At 44.0% G+C, this 23661-nt stretch overlaps 2 protein-coding genes across 2 annotated transcripts; both read right to left on the bottom strand.

Annotated features, from left to right (window-relative positions):
* Positions 1–6148: 6148 nt before the first annotated feature.
* LOC146712062 (GTPase IMAP family member 5-like) lies at positions 6149–6952 on the bottom strand. The gene has a single exon (XM_085455486.1). It carries the CDS (start codon positions 6935–6937, stop codon positions 6173–6175), a length of 765 nt encoding a protein of 254 aa, XP_085311612.1. The 5' UTR covers positions 6938–6952; the 3' UTR covers positions 6149–6172.
* A 13032-nt stretch (positions 6953–19984) lies between these two features.
* On the bottom strand, positions 19985–23425 carry LOC146712061 (GTPase IMAP family member 4-like). The gene is made up of 2 exons (XM_085455485.1): positions 23366–23425; positions 19985–21373 (listed from the first exon to the last, which is right to left on the bottom strand). The coding sequence occupies exons 1-2, from the start codon at positions 23376–23378 to the stop codon at positions 20634–20636; spliced, it is 753 nt and encodes a 250-aa protein (XP_085311611.1). The 5' UTR covers positions 23379–23425; the 3' UTR covers positions 19985–20633.
* Positions 23426–23661: the final 236 nt, after the last annotated feature.

Raw genomic sequence — 23661 nt, 5'->3', positions numbered from 1 at the left:
GTCATCTGTTGGAAGAATATTAGTATGTGAGAACTGTCCCAGTCACCATCTCTTACAGCACTGACATAAATCATAAAGCAGCTGCGAGGAAGGAAATATAAAACATGAAGGCAGGAGGAATGAACAATCAGCGTTTATTAACAAGGAAACACAAAATCCTTTCAGCAGAGACACAAAACAAGATTCCCAAAAATGCAGAGTGGGAAACCACAGAGTGCAAGACGATGGATCAGACAAACATTAAGAGAAGGCTCTGAATTGACCGACGTGACCTGAACATGTCTGTGCAGCAGCCATAATCACAGCTGGTAGGATGAACACTAAAGAAAGGTTCCTTGGTGCTTCCTTTGTTACCTCCTTTAGCAAGAACTGACAGCACGATGCATACAAACCAGGACTATGAAGCCAGGTGTAGGAACCATTTTGTGATGTTACCTTATGTGTGAAACTTTTTGTGTTTTTACAGTATGGTGTGTTTATGTGACTGTATTTAAGGTAGACACACGTAGTTAATGTCAGGTGTTGTTGGTCGGACGGAGCAAACGGTTTGTGATTTATGTTACGTGATGTTGGATACTGTTGAACAACAAATACAGGAATGTATTAAAGATGTTATACAGACAGGATGAGTAGAGTTTCACTGATAACAGTGGCACCGCGTCACCCCAACCATCGAACACCTCCGTGGATTCAAGCGTCGGCTGAGCCTCTACACCAGGAATATGAACAGACAGAAACTGGGACAACAAAACTCACAACACAAAACACTATAAAAAGTAATAAAATCAAAGACGGGAAAAACAAACAGCACAATAACGACTAACAAATAGAACTAGAAAGACCAAAAACTCAAAGTGCAGGCTCCAAAACCCAGGAGGAGCTGCCTGGATGTGTGCAGAAAGATTCGACCTCAGAACCAAAAGCACAAATCAAAGTACAGGTACGTGCACTCAGAGTGAGCTCAGCGTGTGCAGGGTATCGCTTTCTGTTGTCTGGATTCACTTATCCTAACCGGAGATCAGGACAACCAGTTATCAGATGGTAAAGTTTCACACGAGAGACCAATGACGCTGATGACTGTGCCGTCAGCAGAGCAGCTGATTGTTCACAGAAAGAATAAACAAAACATTAGAAAAACATGATGTCGTCACACAGTTTGGTCATAAAGACTGGAGAAGAGCGGCTGTGTTAATAAAGTTTAGCCTGTTTGAAACCTGGGAGGAGAGCCGAGGAGGAGATTATGGCGAAATCGTGCTTCGTAGCTACGGAGCACTCTGACATCACATGGCCTGCAGAAGCAAACACATGCAATGACGTGTGCATTTACAGTGACGCAGCAGCACTAACAGCGCCAAACAGACGGACGACCTGAACTCAAAGACAAAAGATGACAAACTGACCCAGGAACCATTATATGCATTTCACTCAGCACCAGTCCAGACCAGCTTCACCAGTAACAGCAACGTGTGCAAATAAAAGACAACAGCAGGTGAAAGTCTTTCACACACACAGGTTACAAAGAAGCCTTCGTTTCTTTCAAATATATGCAAACAATTGCAGAAATCATCATATGAACAACTATGTGATTAAATTCTCTGATGATAAAGCAGTTTTTTAACGTAAGATTCAGATGTTGCTACAAATCAGCAACATCTGAATCTGTTGTCTGGTGTCCCGTCCCTCGCCTGAAGCAGCAACTGTCTGTGAGAGCTGCTGTTACACTCGTTCCTGCACGCCTTCCTCTAAGTCTGCACAAACACCTTTTCTATTATTTTGAGTGCTCAGTATGCAATCAACTATTAAAGTGATCTAAAATCAGTGCAGTCCCCGTGCCATTTGCCAGAACAGCTTTTGTAAACCAAACTTTTCCAGCTCTCACACTCTGCTGAGGTGGTTTGGGCCTCTGACGGAGATGCCTCCTCGGCACCTCCGGAGTGTTCCAAGCATGTCCCAGTGGAAGGACTGGGCAGACCCAGGACACTCTGGACAGATTACATCTCCCAGCCAGCCTGCGAACGCTGTAGTGTTGCCCTGGATAAGCCTGAGGAGCTGGCTGGGGAGCGGGGAAAAATGGATGGGTGGAGTTTTCTAACCGTATATATATATATATATATATATATATATATATCCTTTTATAGTTTAAGTAATGTAAAGCCAGTCTGGTGGCCTTATTGATGTAAAAATCAAAACTGAGATCACTGTCAAAATGATACCGAAGTTCCGACTCGCTCCCTGAGTTTCAGAGAAAAGGATGACAACTATGAACAAATCTGTTTCTGACATTTTGGAACAACAAAAATGTTCCCATGTTGTCTCTGCTCAGCTCTGAAAACAGACGCCAAGTAGTTCATCTCATCGATGCAGCTCAGCAGCATGACGTGCAGTACTCCCACGCAACATCGCGGTTCGCCTTTGGAGGTCACCACAGATTTATCAGTAAATTTATATTGTGTGAAATGTATTATTATGCTGCCTATGGCTATTTGAATGTTGTTAGAATTTAATCATTTTTGTGGTGCAATAAGCATCTTCTAGTCTAAAACATTAATAACAATATAAATACCATGTTATAGCTGAACAGCACAGCACTGATCCAGTCTATGCACCAAGGTATTCTCATTTATTCACACATTTAAGAGGCTTCACAGATGCCATATTACTCAGGTGATGACTCTTCACTGAATATCTAAGATTTGTCTCTAAAGTGTGTTTAAGAGTGTACGAAGGGTTTGTAACAGTGCAGAGAGGATTTTATGGCTTATAATGCATGAAAATACTAAAATAAACAATCATTTTGATCATCACGTCAACAGTTTCGAACTCAGCAGTGAGATCAACAAGAACTGAAACTGAAACTGTCGGTGAGTCACTGCTGATCCTCAGAGCTCTCTCTGTGCTGTGATTGGTTCTTATCGTAAAGTCTACAAGTTAAAAATATTCATTCAGTTGTTTATAAACATTTTTTCAAATATGTTGATGAGGGATGAAAGAAAAAAGGTCCATAATTATCAATTATCAGTGGGGTTCTTTTACTGAGTGGTAGCAGCAGCACATTCAAGAGAAACATGGAAAGTTCTAGACTGTAGAGAGCCCCTATCCCCCCCACCCACACCTCCAAACCAGATCCTAGAACCAGGTTGAGGTGCTTCCATAGCAGCACTCTGAGCTGTGAACGATACAGGTCAGCCCGTCCAATCTCCCAGAGGAGGACATCTGAGAGCGTTCTCCTGTGGAGAGCTCCTGGAGCTCAGAGACTATCAGGACACAAAGAGAAGAAGACGTCTGTCTTTCAGCAGGTTATCAAGAACCTACTTCTGTTTTATTACATGCACGAGGTTATACAAAGGCCACAAGTGAAACAAGTCCGACATGTACAGGAGAATGACCTTTGACCTCTGATCTCGGTCCATCTATGAGACGGACATGTTCCTCTGCTAACACAGGGAGACGTCTGCAGACACGTCCCACTGTCTGTCTGCATGTTCACATGTGTTTGCTGCTCAAAGGCACAAGGTCAGGACTTCCTGTACAACAAGTTCAGGCACAAAATCCAAAGCAGAGCTGGTACTTAATACAACACACAATAACAATAACAGTCAGACATCATTTAGACTGTTTACCAAACTCCTCAGCACGAGCCTGTGGGTTCACATCAGGACAGATGTGACTGTGTTATATGTGCTCATGCTCTGGACTACAGAACATGCTCTAACATATACTGATACAAGAGTACAAATACTGGATTACATGTGTATAATTATTATATAATATGAATTCCCCATAGAACTCCTCATGGTCTACAGTTTCTAGTTAGTGCTGTCAAAATTAATGCGATAATGCAAATTAATCCGCCATCACGGTCAATGCGATTAACATTTTTAACACTATTAACCCATCTGGTGTGCAGAATGACTGAAAATCCCTGAAACGTTTCTGTCAACACTTTTCATCGTTTGAACTACAGCTGGTTAAAATTGGAAATAAAGCGCTGTAGTGTATCGTCCACCTGGCCTGAACAGCATGTTTTTAAAGTTCAGCGACTTTTTATCCTCGACTTTGAAGCTGTCCAGACTGGTTATAGTCGAGGATTTTAATATACACACTGATGATGACTCTGACCTGTTTGGCAGAGGTTTCCTTAGAGTCATGGATTCTTTTCTTTGTACACAGCATGTGTCTGGCCCTCTGCCTTTGATACTGTGGACCATCATATTTAGGTTTTGACCTTGACTTTCAGGGCTCTGCATAGACAAGCACCAACATATATCAGTGAACGTCCATACATTCCCAGCAGGTCCCTGAGGTCATGTGATCAGGGCTTGCTGGTTGTCCAACACACGAGGCTGAAAACAAAAGGCGACAGAGGTTTTGTAACTGTGGCCCCCAGACTGTGGAAGTCTCTCCCTTTGAGCCTGAGATCTGTGGATCTGTGGTGGCTTTTAAAAAACAGCTAAAACAGAAGTGGAGGACGCAAGAAGAATGAGTTCAGTAAAGTTTGACTTGTTTTGATTTGTTTTGCTTAATGCGCCTTATAATCCAAAAAATACGGTAACTTCTACCTTGCTTTAGCATGTCCAGAAGTCCAACTTTTTGTGTGATGGTTAGCATCTTCCTCTGCCTCTTGAGTGCTACCGCAGGTGCCTTGCAAGGCATGGAGAAAACGTCAGTACTGCACTTCAGAGTCACACTGCTAAGGATCGATGTAGTGATTCTGTACTGTACAGGAGAGAGGGCACGGAGGAGATGGACAATGGTCTACAGTCGATCAGGACGCAGAACACAATGATACAAAAAAAATTATGCAAAATTGCACACAAAAAATCAGCGAAACAGCGAGGTCGCGAAAGGTGAACCGTGTTATAGCGAGCGACCACAGTATGAGTAAAATTAGCATTGCCATAAGAGTGCATATTACATATTAGAGTATAGGTAATGGATTATATATTTCTATACAAGTTCAGGCACGAAAACAATATATATCATATATATCTATATACAGGTTTAAGACACCGAAGTGTTTCCATCCACAAACATGTGAAAACCGTCTGCACTGAAGCTGAAGCACACATTTGCATTTGTATCAGGAAACAGTCCTGTAGAAACTCCTAAAGTGAGAACATGGAGTTTATCCAGGAGAACAAACACAAGAAAACCCTGAAACCCAAAAATCCTTTAAAATGAGAACAAACTGTATGAATGTAGAACAGAGTCTGTGACGGCCAGCAGGATCTAACCTGATCAAACTGATAGATTATCGATCTGTCCAACACACAAAAAGACATTTAAAGACTGTGTGTTATCTCACAGATCACCACTGGATGTGAAAGCAGTCACAGGTTAATGAAGATAAAAGTTCACTTAGCATCCAGCAGGTCACTGCAGCAGATCCAGAGTTGGGCTTCACCTGTTTTTATCCTGTTTCAGTTGTTTCAGACTCACAAGAGGAAACATCGTAAAGCCAAAATATTAGAAACATCATCTGAATCTAACATCTAGTTTTTTATTAACATGTGGCTCATACAAAACCTGAACCCTAAACTCTGGTGACCTGGTGAATGTTCAGTTGTATATAATAATGTACAATGATGATGTGTTCATGTACAAAAAGCTCCCATCTGGCAGGGTGGTGGTGGAGTCCCACAGCGTGGAGCTCAGAGCCTCCATTCATTCAGCTGCTTTTGGAAACTCGTACAATCGAGCTCTGAGACGTCAGCAGCAGATCCAAACACCGCGGTCGTTCTCCTCCTCATCACTCTCTGCTGAGCGCCTCACAGACTTTCTTTTAGATGCTCCAACACAGCTAAACATCTGGTTCTGGTCAGGTTTCCAGACTGTCCACTTCCTGTGATATATTCACACCTGACATGAGTCATTATTATGAGACATTGTCTCCTGTGAGTGGTACTTTCATCAGGTGGAAACCTGCTTCCAAAAGGAAAGTGATGTTCTGTTTTAGGTTTGTTTCCCAGTAATGAAAGTATCCAGTAATCGTGTTGCCCTCCCCTCCACCAACACCGAAGCGCCCATGGTAGTTAGTACTTATTTCACTGTAAACTACTCTGCAAACCACTGACTCTGTCTTAAAAACCCTTCCTGAAATATGAAAATTAGATGTGGTTAACTCAGTTTGACGAGCTTAACTAAATCAAAATCCCCCAGTAGGACTAAAAACTCACTTTTTGCAGCATTTCTCAGTGAGCATTTTGGCCTTCATCGCTAAAGCTGTTGTTCCCATCGACAGTACTGAACCCCCTAAAGCTCCCAGTAAAGCTCCCGATGTAGACGTCAGCTCACCACCTCCAAGTAAATATCCCCCCACAGATCCCAAAATGATTCCCACCAATCCATTCCTTTCCAGAAGCGCACGCCTGCCTGTTGTTTCTGCTGTTTTTGGTTTTTCGTCCTGCTCGTCCGGTTTTCCAGCCTCTTGGAGCATGTCAGGAGTGTAGAAGTAATCTTTTCCCATCGGTGTTATCTTCTTCAGCAGCTCGGTGACCTGAGCAGGACTTTCGTCTTTAATGTTAAAAGCAAAATATCTCCACTGGCACTGCTCAATGAGTTCTCTGAAATCCTTACTCTTGATCATAGCCTCCTGTATGTTAGCTTCATAGTTTTTATATTCATTTTTATGGGTGAACACCACTGTTGTGTAGGCCAATGCACGTCTGCCAAAGGTGCGCACAAAAACCTCCAGTACCTCTAATTCTTCAGAGGTGATCATACCGAACCTCAGCACCAGCAGGAACACATGAGGACCAGGACTGGCAAGATCAATGGATCGCTTGATCTCGTTCACCAGCTCATCTTCATCTTTTCCAGGTTTAAACAGACCTGGAGTATCAACAACAGCCACTTTTTGACCTTCCACAGTGCTGTGGGATTTCTGTGTGCGATCTTTGGACGAATCCTTTGAGTCTGAAGTCTCTGTGTTCCCCATGATGATGTTTCCTAGAGTACTTTTACCAACCATGGTCTTCCCAAACAGCACGATCCTCAGGTCATCTGTTGGAAGAATATTAGTATGTGAGAACTGTCCCAGTCACCATTGACATAAATCATAAAGCAGCTGCGAGGAAGGAAATATAAAACATGAAGGCAGGAGGAATGAACAATCAGCGTTTATTAACAAGGAAACACAAAGTCTAAGGAGCTTAGAAATTCTCAAAAGAGGATCCTCTCTTTTGAGGATGCCAATGTTCACATTTTGGACAGAGAGGACAGATGGTTTGAAAGAGGAGTGAAAGAAGCCATCTATGTCCACTGTGAGCGACCATCTTTGAACAGAGGCGGTGGTTTACGACACCAACTCTCTGCCATCTATCTCCAGTTTTGAGATCCCTCCCAGACGCCTTAACGCCCACTCACATCCTGGGCCATCTGTCCTCAGGAAATCACATGATAAGGTGGGGCCAGGTTTCACAATGAACACACCCGAAACTCTGGCTGATTGGGACCCACACCCAGTTTCACACCTTGGCTCATGTGCTTTTCACACCTTGGCTCATGTGCCACTGGACTTAAATCTGGGACTCTCCACCATTTGACCTTAGAACTGAAGAACCTTCTCGGATGAGAGGTGAAACGTCTTCAAGCAACTTAAGAAAGTCCAGAAGCTTTTCTTTCTAAGCTCCTTAGACTACGATGACTAAGAACGTTCACAGACAAGGAAACACAAAATCTTTCAGCAGAGACACAAAAAAAGATTGCCCAAAATCTCTCGTGCTCGTATCTCATGTTTCGGAAGAACAACCTCTTGAATCTCAAATGTACCTTGTAACTGCCAATGAATCTTCCAGCACTGTGGAGGAGTTTTGGCCCACTCATCTTTGGAGGGTTTTTGAGCATGAACCAACTTTTTAAGGTCATGCCACAGCATCTCAATCGGATTCAGGTCGGGACTTTGAGGTCACTACAGAGTCCTGCAGCAGAACCCAAGTGTGCTTCAGCATGAGGACAAAAAGGTGTGGCTCTAATCAGGAATGGATATAGTTAGAGTTTGGAGAAACCTGGAGTCGGGATTAATTTCCTGGTCAAGTAAAGTTAGCTGACTTAAAGCTAGCAAAGCATGCTGCAACCAGCAACTCTAAGCTGCTGATTAATATACTGATGTTTTCTTTTTTGGGGGGGGATGGGGTCAAACCCGGGCTTACTGGGCTTAAGCCCGGGTAATCTTATCAGAAGCCCGGGGTCTTGGAGTGTTATTTGTTTCATAGTTAGATGCCTGACTGACAACTGTATAAAACAAAAACTACATGACGCACAGTCGTAAATCCCCCCTAATTTTGGTATGATCCGAGCTCAGGCACTGGGCGACTGAGCACTTACACATGTGAGCGAGGGGGGAGAAGCTGCTGCCTGCGAGTTTGCTGCACAGAGGAGAGCTTAGTTTCACCAGGTACAAAAGCAAATCATTCCTACTGTACAAATAATGTAAATATGACGGTGTATCACAAAAGATTGATATCAAACTGATCACTTGACCCATATTACGTTACTTGTTCTTCGAGTGAATCAACAAATGGCGAAATGAAAAGCTGAACAACAACAATGCTGTTTTTTAGAGAGTCTTAGCTTACATTAGGGCTGGGCGATATGACCCAAAATTCATATCTCGATATTTTTTAGCTGGATGGCGATATAAGATATATATCTCGATATTTTTTTTAAAGCCATAAAGTAAGAACAAACAGAGAGTTCTTAGTCAAAGCTGTGTCCCAGATGTCACACAGGCACTTTTATTAACATACAGCATAGATGTACATGAAAAAAACTACTCAAAAATAAATTATCTGTCACGGTCCGGGGCAGCGGCCGTGTGGAGAGTGGAAGGAGGACTCAAAGCGCAGCACTCATTCAGGTGTGAGGGTGATTTATTGATAATAACAAACATAAAGAGGAGATGGCAAAACAGAACTACGGATGAACTAAACTGGGTGAAACTACACAAAGGAGTGGCAAACCTGAACACGAAGGGAGAACAGCAGGGAGAGCACGCAGAGGATTTCACAGGGTAGATGCAGAGTACGCAGGGTAACACAGAGGATGAACACAGGTAGGAACACAGACGACGCGACGAGGAGCAGAGGAAATCACACGCTATAAATACACAAAGAGACACTGGGAAATCACACACAGATGGGGGAAACAGCTGGACCTGATTAACCTGACGAGACAGGGGAACACTAACACCAGGGACCAACAGAGGGAGCACAAACCCAGAACCCAGTGTCTAAAATCCCAAACACAAACCATCCCAAAACAGCCATGAATAATAATGAAAGTAATAACAATAAGTACATAAACATAAAGTCACTGAGTCATGGTCGCAGGACCATGACAGTACCCCCCCCCCCTCAAGGGCTGGCCCCCGACAGCCACAGAAACACACCACCAGATCCGGGCGGGCGGCAGGGGGCCCAGGACGGAGGGACCGGACCACGACCACGGACGGAGGCCCCAGAGTCCCAAAACAAAGATGAACACAAAACCCACAGGGGAGCAGAGTCCAAAGCACAGTTCAGGAGGCCGTCCACGAAGAAGGCAGCGGCGGCGCGTAAAGAGTTCAGGAGGCCGGCCGTGCGGAAGGCAACGGCGGCGCGTAAAGAGTTCAGGAGGCCGGCCGTGCGGAAGGCAACGGCGGCACGTAAAGAGTTCAGGAGGCCGGCCGTGCGGAAGGCAACGGCGGCCACACAGGCGATGGCGGTCCGGGGGCCGGCCGTGCGGAAGGCAACGGCGGCCAGTCAGGCGACGGCGCTCGGCCGGTAGCCTAGCCAGCGGTCCAGAAAACGGCCGTTTAGCTCCAGACCCAAACGAGGCTGGGCCAGGCGAGGCTGAGGGCACGGAAGCCGGGACCGCAGCAGGCGGAGATGATGATGCAGACACAAAGGCTGGACCAGACGAGGATGCAGACACGAAGGCTGGACCAGGCGAGGATGCAGACACGGAGGCTGGACCAGACGATGCTGATGATGCTGATGATGGACCAGACGATGCTGATGATGCTGATGATGGACCAGACGAAAATGAAGCTGAAGCTGGACCAGACGAAGATGAAGTCGGACCAGACGAAGATGAAACCGGGCCAGGCGAGGATGAAACCGGGCCAGGCGAGGATGAAACCGGGCCAGGCGAGGATGAAACCGGGCCAGGCGATGAAGAAGCTGCAGCTGAAGCTGGGCCAGGCGAAGCTGACGCTGTAGCTGAAGCTGGGCCAGGTGAGGATGAAGCTGGACCAGAATCAGGCGAGGATGAAGCCGGGCCAGGCGTGGATGAAGCCGGGCCAGGCGTGGATGAAGCTGTAGCTGAAGCTGGGCTAGGCGAAGCAGACGCTGAAGCTGAAGCTGGGCCAGGTGAGGATGAAGCTGGACCAGAACCAGGCGAGGCTGAAGCTTCAGGCTGAGGCGTGGCAGTAGCAGGTGGTAGCGCTGCAGGTGATGATACTGCAGGAGGCGGCGCTGCAGCCACAGGTGGAGAAGCAGCCACAGGTGGCCGGACGGGATCCTCGGGCCCCCCAGCAGGCGAAGCAGGAGGCTGGACGGGCTCCTCGGGCCCCCCAGCAGGCGAAACAGGAGGCTGGACGGGCTCCTCGGGCCCCCCAGCAGGCGAAACAGCCGCAGAACCAGTGGGCACCGGGGCCCCCGGCACACATGAAACAAAGCCAGTAGGCACGTGGGCCTCTGGCACACATGAAACAAAACCAGTAGGCACGTGGGCCTCTGGCACATGTGAAACAAAACCAGTAGGCACGTGGGCCTCTGGCACATGTGAAACAAAACCAGTAGGCACGTGGGCCTCTGGCACATGTGAAACAAAACCAGTAGGCACGTGGGCCTCTGGCACACATACGGAGGGCTGCAGCTGCGCAGAGCACTGACCCTGCTCAGGCAGTGACAGCCCGGTGCAGTTCACAGCTGGCATCTTGGCCACCAGGGGTCCAGAGTAAGCTGAGGGCAGCAACCCCGCCTCTGGGGAAGCCCCGGAGTGAGTAACAGTCACTAATGTTGCCAGCTGTTGAGGAACAGGTCCGTAATGTAACAGTTTGTCTCCCTGCTCAGAAACGGCGGTGGAAAAACAGTGTGAAAATTGTGGCTTAAGGGAGGCTAATGGTTGAGCTACAGACTGGGAAGCTTGTGGCTGGACACAGAACTGAGCCGGAGAATGGTGATAGAGTCCTGGCTCAGAAGGAGCGGCAGAGAAACAGTTTCTCGGTTTCACAGAGGGTCTGTACACGCCCACTTGCGAAGGGTCCGTTACCACGAAGGTGGGTAAGCGATCCGAACAGTCTCCCATCCCGCTCTGGATAGCCCCAGAAAACAGAGTCCCGGAATCTGGGGAAGCCAGAACATGTCGCTCGCTCACCGCCTCGGACTGCTCGGAAGTAAAAGCAGACGGGGGGTGAAGACCGAGGTCCAGAAGGAGGAACTCCCGCTCCCACGAACAAAGCGAGCCCAGAAGCCATGGGAGACCGGTCACCAGACGCTGTAGCCGCCTCTCTACAGCGCACTGGGACGTGCCACCCGGGCTTTCCAGCCACAGGTCGATCAGCTCCTGTGTGGCATCGATGAGATTTTCCCGTAGTTCCCTGGATGGATTAAGCGCTGCTGGGTCCATGTTGTGGTCGCGTCGTACTGTCACGGTCCGGGGCAGCGGCCGTGTGGAGAGTGGAAGGAGGACTCAAAGCGCAGCACTCATTCAGGTGTGAGGGTGATTTATTGATAATAACAAACATAAAGAGGAGATGGCAAAACAGAACTACGGATGAACTAAACTGGGTGAAACTACACAAAGGAGTGGCAAACCTGAACACGAAGGGAGAACAGCAGGGAGAGCACGCAGAGGATTTCACAGGGTAGATGCAGAGTACGCAGGGTAACACAGAGGATGAACACAGGTAGGAACACAGACGACGCGACGAGGAGCAGAGGAAATCACACGCTATAAATACACAAAGAGACACTGGGAAATCACACACAGATGGGGGAAACAGCTGGACCTGATTAACCTGACGAGACAGGGGAACACTAACACCAGGGACCAACAGAGGGAGCACAAACCCAGAACCCAGTGTCTAAAATCCCAAACACAAACCATCCAAAAACAGCCATGAATAATAATGAAAGTAATAACAATAAGTACATAAACATAAAGTCACTGAGTCATGTGTCGTGTCCAAATTCATGGGCTGCATTCTCCTGAGGCCGCATTTGTAGACCGATTACGTCACAGCGACGCGCCGAAGGCTGTCCAAATTCGTAGACCCCTCCGAATGCAGCCGACAAATGCGTGCTCCTTTTTCCGAATTTGAAGGATGGGTCGGGTGTGTCCTTCGTGGCCCACCATATCCCAGAATTCATAGCGCGGCCCAGCCAAGCTCCAGTTTCCGGCTAATGGCGGCCGCTACTAAGTTTTAAAAATTACTCTTATTAATCTTTCTGGGTCACGAAATAAACTTTTAACATATTTTCAGGCGAGAAAGTAGCTGTGTAAACATCAAATATCTGCTCGGTTTATCAAGATATCGCATCTTTGCTAAAGTGCTTCGACGTTTTCGGAGACGTCTGCTACCCACCAGCTCGATAGCTAGCCGGGAGCTCGAGGGTTACTGATGCGGCCGAGAATGGCACAACTCCCGGCACATCATTTTCAGATCACCGCGGACTTTCGCTGCTCGGGTTAAACGTTGTCAGCCGGTGATCAGCTGTGATCAGCTGATCACGGGGCCGGGGTTAAAAGAGAGACGCCACCCACCTGTTCGCCGCTCAGACATCATTCTCTTCGTGTCAGGCGCTCCGAAACTCTGCCGACGTCAGTCTCCGCCTGATTCAGCAACCGTGAGTGATTATCCCTTCAATCCTTTTTCTCTTCCCGGCTCCGCTCGCTCTCTGTCGGTAACGACCGTTCCGAAGCCACGCTTCGTGCACTGATCGTTACTAGAATAACTGCGTGCCTGCTCCAAACCCACCGCTAGCCTTCGCCGCGCTTGGGTCTAGCCAGCACGCCACACGGGCACGCCGAATTACTGTGTGTAACCCGCCCGGCCGTGACAAACGTAATATATAAGTCACTTAGACAACCTAAAAATGTTATTGTTGGGCTTTTTTCAGTGTTTTGTTTGTTCGTGAGTAAATCGGTTTGGCTGAGATTAAAGTTATTAGATTAGATAAAATAAAACTTTATTAATCCCCCGGGTGGGTTCCTCCTTGGTTTTTACACAGCTGACTAAACGTCAAACAGAAAACTGATTAAACAGAAGTGTGAGATGGCCGAGAGTTTACTCCAGTGTCCTGTTATATTTTAGACAGCAAGGAGCAGACGGCTGAGTTTATTAAACTCCACCGAGACAGCGGTGACGCTAATCAGAAGGCTAGACCGTCCAATTTCACGGCCGTTTACTTCCGGCCTACCCGATCTTCTGAGGACCCGGCCCACGTAGACCGCGAAGGCCGGGTCCTCAGGAGAATGCAGCCCATGAATTTGGACACGACCATGGTCGCAGGACCATGACATTATCAGCATTTATTAAATAATAATGCTCCATAAATAAAAGAAAACTGTTGTTTTTGTGCATAACAAAAAGCGTGGTTAGCTCGTTAGCGTGGTTAGCTTGTTAGCGTGGTTAGCTCGTTAACACGTTGATGCCGTCCAGCCCCACGCATGGGGCGATGCGCAGTAACTCGTTAACGGAGATTTGCCGTGTCCATCTTGTCGCTGCCTGCAGGTGAAGCGATGGGGAAGGAGGGGGAGTTGTGTTCAGTGAAGGAGAGGCAAGGTCGAGTAACGTTGCGTAAAGACAAAAGTGGATGAAAGAGAGGCAAACTTGTGGCTCCACAACTATAATTATAACGTAACATAGACTATATCGATATAAAAGATATTGTCACATCTTATATCTCATATAAAAATATATCGATATTTTTAAAAAACTCGATATATCGCCCAGCCCTTGCTTACATGTGTGTTTATTTCATACTTTCTGTTGTTACCCTCCACGGCTAAACAAACTCTCTAAATCGGTTTCAGTTATGTACTGATGGAAGGGGAAAGGAAGTTAGGAAGTTTTAAAGGAAGTTAGCTCGCTAGCTTCCATCTAAATACAATATAGCATGTCCTGACTGAGGGGGTTTGGAATCCCTGGGCTGTAGCTACATCGTAAGGTTAAAACTGTTAAAACTATTGTTGTTGTTTTTTCTGCATATGTCTGAAATAAAGATACAATACAATACAATACAAAAAAAAAAAAAACTGAGCTTAAATAAATGATTAGCGGTAATAAAAGCCGAGGGAGGTCAACAGTGATCACTGACTGTTTTAGGAGCTTTTTGAGATTAAATTGAAGAAAATACAAAACATTAAACATGTTAACAACACAAAAGCCGTATTAAAGGCAGACTACTTTAGGCCCGGAAGTAGGATTTGTCACGTCATCACTTAAAGACCGGATAGGGCTAAGCCCGGGTGTATAAAATGGCTGGCTCCGCCTCTGGTGGGGTCCTGTTGACCGGGCATGCTCTGGTGCATCTGCAGATGTAGAGCCCAGTTTAGGCTCCCAACTCTAACCAAAAATCCCAAATAAAATATGGCACATGGTTTGGCAAAGATGGGACAGAGATGGCCCAGAGTTCAGTATTTATCACACGACCTGTTTCAGAGTGACATCCAGACACAACAATCTTTCTATTGAGTGTCTCGTCCTGTAGAGATACACTTCGGCCATGAAACTGTTTATGGAGTCCCACTGTGGCTTAAAAGACAAAACAAAATGAGAATCAATAAAAATGGTCTTATTTTGACACTGTCTCATAAAAAACATTTAAAAGGCAGAACCTTTAGACTTCATGATATCGCTTTTGTTTGAAAATAGAACAAATTTGATTTGCCCATATGACGCCTGTTATCTTCATCTGCTCTTTAAATAAACGGAGCCGATGATGGAGCTTCTGTAAAAAACAGACCCGAGACATATGAGGACAAATCACACTCATTGTTTCACATGGATATAATCAGGTTTATTCATAAAATATAAAAATGAAGGGATGTGGTCACTGTTTGAATTCAGTGTTATTCAATAAAACTACAAAATGTCACTGTTAGGATTGAGATCAACATTTGAAGAAAGGTTTTTGGACTGAATGTGACATGGACTTCATTATTTTTATGTCCTCTGGAAACTTGAGTAAATCGATGGCACACAGATTTAGCTGGGCGATGCTGAGGCGGAGCACAGGTGTGCACATAGAAGCTTCATTCTGGGTCATCAGTACAAACAGCTGCTATGCCAGCAGGTAACGGCCACTCATGAAGTTTAATGGAAGGCCTGGGTCTCGTCTGTGGACAGCTACCAGCTGTTTAACGTATCTGTGATACACTGAAATACTGGGAGTAACAGATTTAACAGGAAGTGTTTCAGAGAAGCGTCAGAACATGAAGCCGTCACTGTGATCCTGCTTTATATAACCTGTGTCTGTAAAGAGTCATAAAACCTCCATATAAGTTTGTTCATGTCTGAGAACTTTGCACTCACCAAAGGAGAATTATTTCAGACTCGGTTCCACATCGCTGCAGACTGAATCTGATAGAAGCTGCAGAGGATTAAACATGAAGAGGAGTCAGGACTTTTTACATGAAACATTTAGTGTTTACAAAAATATTCAACTCATGATCTGAAAATTATTGCTGAAAAGAAAGTCTGCATCCTTACCAACGAGGAGAGAACTGCATCTAAAGACCGACAGACACAACAAGGCAGTGAAAATGAGAGAACTGGACCAAAGTCAGGTTTAAAAGTTCATTTATAGCATTTGCATATTACAGTTTATTAGCTGGATTAACATCAACACAAAAGCTAATGCTACTGATACCAAAGTAAAGCTGGTTAACTGCTCGCTGTCACCCTCGTTTATTTCATCATATTAAAAATCAAACTGTTGTTAATAAATCAGTTTACTTACCAGGAAGTTTGAACAGAGGTGAAGAAGTCCGAGTGTCCAGAACCAAATATGAAGAAGCTTCAGCTTCACTCCAAGAACAAAGACTTCAGTGAATCCACAGAAACTGATTTCATCACATTTATAGTTTAAAGTCGTAGATGTGACGGATTTAACCGCACAGGTTCGAGACGTTTAGAGGATCGCAAGGAAAATGGCGGCGAAATGCTGTCACGATAGATTTGAACTGACTGAAACAGAAAACGTCCAGAAATACCAGAATAAAAAATCATCTCACCATCATAAAGCCTCCTAAAATATCAGGACTGAACGCTGACTTTATCACCTTTACTGTCAGATCACCTGATGATGATTTTACAGCTCATCAATAGTTTTTCTATAAAATGAAAGGATCTGATTATTGAACAACTTTGTTTTAAAAGTGCGATAAAAATATTCACATTAAAAAAACAGAAACTGTTTTATTTCATGAGCAGATGATACATTTAAAACTTTTATTAATATCAACTCATCAGCTCAGAGTTTTATAAAACTTGAATTATTACATATTTATAATTTCTATTATTGACTCAAATATTAAGAGTCATATGAGATTCATTTGGTTATTTTCCTCTTATCTGTGATATAAAATCTTTACAGCTTAAAAATCAGAAATGATTTCTTTGAGTGCAGCTTGGTGCTGATCAAGCTTTAGACTGAGAGTAAATGAACAAACCTAACATGTGTGAACTAAAAAACATTTCAGACTGAAACTGAAATCGTGTCCCAGTGATTTAAGCAAAGAGCTGCTCCTGTTTTATGTTTCAGGAAATAATGACTGTCCCAAAACTCAAAGCACACACCAGCCTGAGGATCACTGCAGGACAAATACACTCACCCATGGGCTGTGGATCAATCAGTACCTCCACTGCAGTACGACCATCCATGTCTTCTTCTGACTGTTTACATTTCCAACTCACCTCTATATTCAAGTCTGCTCCTGGTTCCCTCCCCTAAACTTCAGCTGTCCAATCAGAAGTCCGGCTGAAAGAAACCAATCAGAAGGCTGAAAAAAGTGCATCATCAGAGTGCATTTCCACAGGTCTGCCTCCTCACACTTAACCTTCTGACGACAGCAGGAAACATCACAATAAAACAGCATTAATGTGTTTGTTATTCAGATCAAATGTCAGGATGAGATGAACCATCAGCACTGAAGCACCAAAACCTGCAGTTCCTCTAATGTCCAGCAGAGGCTCCTGCACTGAGCTTTTTACAACGCACCTGCTTCAACTAAGGCTTTAAGTCTGCATAATTAGGGGCGTGGTCTCTTTAACTGAGAGGTGGATGGTGACACAGCTGACTGTAGCTGTTAGTGAAACGTAAACTAAAAGGCAAGGAGGAAAAACAAACACCAAAGATCACGTACACTCGGTCTGTAACCCAGGTTATTAACCACAGCCAGTGTCCTAACGCAGCCTTTTCACGGAGCATTTATCTGTCAGTGTTGGATAAAACCATGGTGGGAGACTAAAACCTTGCTCAGAATCAGAATACTTTATTAATCCCAGAAGAAATGATATGGTTATAGTTGCTCCAAGACAATAAGAACAGACTGAACTAAATCAAATAATACAAATATTTTACAAAGAAACTGACAAAATTTAAGAAATATAAATATGCAAAATATTACAGAGAGTAAATATATATGATTGACATTTTACTCTAAACTGTAGAACTTTGTTATTTGTTATTTTTACAGTCGAGCATGTGCAAGAGGGTGTACTGCTCTGTGTGCTGTGCATTAGGTGAACTTTACAGCTCCATCCCTACAACATTACTGCATTTTGATCAGTTTATTGAGTCTGTTAGCATCTGTGACCCTTGACCTGCTTTCCCAGCATGCAACAGCACAGATGATGGTACTGGCCACAACAGACTCATAGAAAATCATAGAAAATCCTGAGCATTGTCCGACAGATGTTAAGACCTCAGAGACGATTCTGGCTCTTCCTGTAAAGTGCAGTGGTGTTTTAACTAGGGATGGGTATCGTTTAGGTTTTATCCGATACCGGTGCCAAACCGGTACTTTTGAAACGGTGCCGGTGCTTAACCCTTGTATGGTGTTCGGGTCTGTGAGACCCGTGTTCAGTTTTTTTCAAAAGAAAAATTAAACAATTAATTATTTTTTCACGTGTAAATGTGTTGTGTCTTTCCACTCACTCCACTTGATTATAACTGATTTATTTATAACATTTTATATAAAAGAAAAACGAGAAGCACATTAATTCATCAATGTGATCTAACAAAGGTAAAGGGAAAAAATTAACCATGTTTGCTGTTCATATGTCTTGTAATTGGGATGAAGTAAACATCTGTTGAGTAATTTAACATAAAATTGTTTGATAGTGTTAATTTGGAAAGCCAAAACTCTAGCGGGTCCACCAGACCCATGAACACTGGCTGAGTAACAAAAATATGAACACCACACAAGGGTTAAACGGTGCTCAAACCGGTGCTTAAAGAATGGAGAACACAAACTTTGTCCAAAAACCTCTCATGTTTAACTGTTTTCCACTTTTTCTTTGGTCATTTTAGCCTTTTTGGCCAGGGTGAAGGGAGCATCTGCCATCAAACAAGAAGACAGCCGCATGTAGCTATGATGATGTTTGCTAGTTCACCTTACATGCATTAATGTAATAACGTGGTTAGCCTACTCAACGTAAATTACACACGAACAACATTAAGCTACTCACGCAGAGAAGAACGGCTGCTGCTGCATCATCATCCTCATCATTCCTGCTACACTGGCAGGGCTAGGGGCCAGGACTCTCCTCTTCGGGTTTTTGGGGGATGTTGCTAACTCCGGGTCCGATAACAGGCATCAGGTGGATGATGGCGTCCTCAGCTCTGAGGGGGATCCTGATGGGGTCTGACAGATCTGGGGGTCAGGCAGCAGTGCCACATTTAGCTGATTGACACAGTTGCCACATCCATCCAACCATTTTCTGCCTCTTCTCCAGGTCCAGATGATGAAGGCAGTGGTCTCAGCAGAGATGCCCAGACCTCCTTAACCCAAGCACTTATTTCTAGCGAGACACCAAGTCACCCAGAGACATAATTTCTTATGTCTTCAGGAGCAGTGTCCTCAGTCTGCCCAGGTGTCTCCTTTCATATGGACATGCTCATAACGCCTCACACAGGAAGCTGCCAGAAGCATCCTCGTCAGGTGCCCAAACCACGTCAGTGTGCTGCTGTTGACTGAACTCCTGACCGCATCACTCCATCCTCTAGAGCAAACTCATTTCTTGTATTCACACTTTCATTTCTTCACTACCCAAAGCTCATGAGCACAGATGAGACCAGGAACAGGTAAACTGACAGCTTTACTTTCCCCTCCTTGCTTCACCACGACAGACTGGAGCAGTGTCCACATTACTCCCGCCCTCAGTCATTAACAATACTCGAACATAATTAACATTTGTTATGTTTGTATGGACAGGCAACAGAGACATCACTAACTCAGCAGAGCTGGTCTCACAAACCTCTGATGCATTTTAGGACCTGAGGCATAAACATGGAGCACTGAGGCTGTTTCAGGTCACAGCAGGAGGACAGGAGCTGAGTCAGAGCCTGAATGTCTCTGTCAGTGCTGATAAACTCCACATGATTAAATCTCAGCTGCTGCTGACTCTGAACCGCAGAGCTGAAGAGGACTCGTTGTTTGTGTGTGAGAATTGTTCTTTACAAAATTAATCAAGTTTATAGAAGTGAGGCTAACGATCCAGTCTAATGCATGCCTGTGTGTGCGCTGAGCTATATGAGCTGTGGACAAGAGGGGAAAGAGAGGCCGTATCAATGCTTTTCAAAATAAGAGAATGTTAGCATTGGTAATACAGCTGCAGCCATAAATACCTGCGCATAAAGAGCTCGTTCCTTTATACTTACATCCCAACTAATGCTGGAATAAAGTTGCAGCACTCGGCAATCTAACGTTATAACAGAAAAAAACAGCACACGAGTAGAAAGAGAGTCGGGACAGGTGACATTTAAAAGGCCAATTTATTTTAATTTGGACATTTTATCATTGTTTCTGCAAATTTAACAAACTGTAGAAAAAACATATAAGGAAGCAACTTTAACAAGTCCTGCAGCAGCAAAAATGTTCACAGTTTTAATCGATCAAAAGCATGAAAGTAAACTGCCAATGTGTCCGAACCTAACTCCAAAAACATTCAAATGTGAAGAAAAACAGAAGGGGAACATTAAAAATCATGAAGAATACATATGAAATGACGATGTCAACACGTCTCAGAGGTACTGAGAGGAAACCGCTGGTTGTCTCGATCAGGGTGAGAGACGCAGCGTCAGAAATAAAAGCTCACCAATCAGCACAAACCTGCATCTACAAACTGGAGAACAATTTCAGAATAATGCTCATCATCATCTACAGCACAGTGACATCAACACTCAGAGACGCTCTGTGCAACAACATCGTTCATCAGGTTTGGACGCTCGTGATCTTCGGGCGGCGCTGCATTAAAAACAGGGCTGGATGGTCGTTAATGCATCAAAGGATGTTTAATGTCGTTTCTTCAAACTCAGTCTGAAGGCTTTAAGTCACATAATCAGTTTAAGAAAAAGTCTCATGACCCTCGCTGATCCTTTTCATCGTGCTGGATGTTGTAAGTGGCTGTTGCACGGCTACAGTCAGAGCCATTTATCAAACTTCTCTGCCAGGTCAGAATTAAACTGTATCACTTTCTGAGCTAATTCTTCACCCAGCATAGAAGCTAACAAACCCTTAACCCCAGAGGTCAGGTCCCTGTTTGCATCACTGACCTTATGTTTTTGTTTCATATGTTCTTCCAACATTTCCTTGGTGTAATATTCTTTGCCCTCTGCCTTGTTAGTTTGCATCACCTGATTGATTTTGTCCACCAGCTCCTTTACCTTTTCAGTTTTCTGGTCTTTTTCACCTGTCTTGTTAAGGACACAATAGTTCTCTGTTTTAAAAAGAACTCTCTCAGTAAACTTTGCTATCTTATCCTCATCCTTAGCTCCATCTACAGTCATCAAGAGGAAAAAGTAAGGCCCTGACGCTTCGCCAAACATCTTCTTCAGGGCTTCCACTCGTTTCTCGTCTTGTGTGTTATCTCCCACCCATTCTTGCACATACAGGAACACATGAGGACCCCGACCAGCCTCAAACGCGGATGCAGTGATCTTATTCAGCACTTCCTCTCTTTTATACTTGGTGTGGCACAGACCAGGAGTATCAATTAAAACCAGTTTTTGTTGTCCAAACTGTGCCGTCTCCGTCTTGCACGGTGTTGTATCTGAGAGAAGGGGGTTCTTCTTCACAGCAGGTTTACCCAGGAACGTGTTGATGGTTGAAGTCTTCCCAGCTCCAGTCTTCCCAACGAGGATAATCCTCAGCTTTGTCGGCCCTGTTTGAGAATTTACACGACATTCATCACACATCAACACTGCAGCAGTCACAGTGTGACTGATCTAGACAACAACAACTGACATTAGCTTAAATTGATCCTATTTGTTGTATGTTTTTCACACTTAAATGTTTCAGATCATCAAACAAATTAAAATATTAGACAAAGATAACACAAATAAACACAAAATGCAGTTTCTAAATGAAGGTGTTAATTATTACAGCATTTGCATTAACTGGCAATGAGTGTTTTACAGCTGTGGAGGAATTTTGAGCCACTCATCTTTGCAGACTTGTTGTAATTCAGTCACATTGGAGCCGCCGTTTGACTGTCATGCTACAGCATCTCAGTCGGCTTCATCAGATTCGGGTCAGGACTTTGACTAGGCCACACCAAAGTCTTCATTTTCTTTTCTTAAGCAGTTCAGAGGTGGACTTTTTAGTTTTACTCCAAATGTAACCGGAGATGCACCTTCCAAAAAGTCTAGCTTTTGTCTCGTCAGCGTGATACACCACTGTTACTTTATGTTATAACAAGGCAAGGAGGCAGTCAGGTTTGGGTTTCCCCCCAAACACCCAAACAAAATAATAAACACCTTAATTTAAAAGTTACATATTGTGTTTGTCTTTAATTTCATCTCGTTTGATGATCTTTGTACACTGCCTGCATCAGGCAGCAGGGCTCTATGCAAACAGCCCCTGGACTGAATCAGATAGTGAGCGTGTCTTGTCTTGTTACCTGTTTCACCTGTTTCTACCTTGCTGTGTCGTTTTCCCACATTAGCCTCCCGTGTACTTAAAGCCTGAGTGAGCATGTCTTGTCTTGTTACCTGTTTCACCTGTTTCTACCTTGCTGTGTCGTTTTCCCACATTAGCCTCCCGTGTACTTAAAGCCTGAGTTTGAATGTGCTCATCGTTACTATTTGCTTTCCATTCCTGTCTTTTGTCTTCCTGTGAATTTTTCCCCACTTGATTTGTTGATAATGTTTGCTGCCAGTTGTTTGAATTCATCGTCGCCAAAATAAAGGTTAGTTTTTATTTATTTACTATTCAAATCTACACTTAAGGTCCAAACCTTTCACTACACATGGCAAATGTTTTCGGAGCACTGAAGATTGTCACACTTTAGTTTACTGGCCTGGGAATACGATTCAATTTTAAATGTAAGAGAGTCCCAAAATATTATAATTACATATTTTTCCAATTGATAAACGTCAGAAATTAGATTTAATTTCTCCTTTAATATTGAGTAATCAAGGCTCAGTGAACCATACTTTCATAGTGAATGTAATTTCTTAGTAAAAGCTCAAAAGATTTTGAACCATTAAGTAGAAAATTAATCAATTCAGCAGTGCAAAGAAATCAGTCTACAGCTGAACTCTTTATAATTCAGTAAATCGTCAGTTATGAGCCATTAACAGCTGTTCTATGGAAAAACAAAAAAACATCCAATTAATTAATTTTGTCAAAACAATGTAAAATGTTGCAAATAGCAGCTATTGTTTGATCAAAGCTCTTAAAAATGAACATGTAAGCTGCTGTGATACTCACACTTTTATTTATTAACAGTCACTTTATACTGGACGTTAGACTCTACAATAATATCATTTACATGGTTTTGCTTTATTTTTGCCACACTGGACATTTTTGGTGTCAGTTCACGATAAAGTTATCAGACAGAAATCTCTAGACTTTTATGCACATGCATGAACGAGTAATGTAACAATGTAACATCAGCATAAGCCAGTAATTGTGAGCTGAAGCAGCATGTGTATGTTGCTGGGAAGTTAGGTCCACAAGACTAAAATAACTCAAAGACAGCAAGCTAACGTTTGCAGGTGAAAAAGATTAGCATTAAAATATATCAAAGTGTAGGATGTACTGTGATAAGTGAGAAGTTTCTGGTGGGTAATAAGACCTGAAAACAGTAACAGGAAGAGAAATGGCATTGCTCTGCTGGTTTACAACCTCAATGCAACTAAAATATATTTACCAGAACTGGACATGGTTCCTGGTCCTGGTTGATCTCAGAGGTCTTGGGAGAGTTGATGTGGTGTAGTTGTAGTTTGTACAGTTTGTTTTCAACTGCCTTTCGATCCCTCCCCCTAAAGACAGGGCATCTGTTACCTCACTGGTTTGACAAACAGCCAACCAATCAGAGACCAGAAAACAAAATCTGTGCAAGCAGCTAAGAAAAGTCCACTTTGCTTTAGATGTGAGCACATTTTAGTTGCCTTTAATTTCATATAGACAGTGTTTTATATAGAATTTACAGTATCATATGTTACT

This window comes from Copadichromis virginalis, linkage group LG4, assembly GCF_057382275.1.
Source record: "Copadichromis virginalis isolate Kocher_CV1m ecotype Utaka linkage group LG4, C_Virginalis_male_GT1.1, whole genome shotgun sequence".
NCBI classification, from domain to species: Eukaryota; Metazoa; Chordata; class Actinopteri; order Cichliformes; family Cichlidae; genus Copadichromis; species Copadichromis virginalis.
This window is presented reverse-complemented; position numbering and strand designations above follow the sequence as displayed.

What these genes read in the sequence shown, in the direction of transcription:
- LOC146712062 (XM_085455486.1), bottom strand. Translation starts at nt 6,937, where the DNA reads ATGGGGAACACAGAGACTTCAGACTCAAAGGATTCGTCCAAAGATCGC.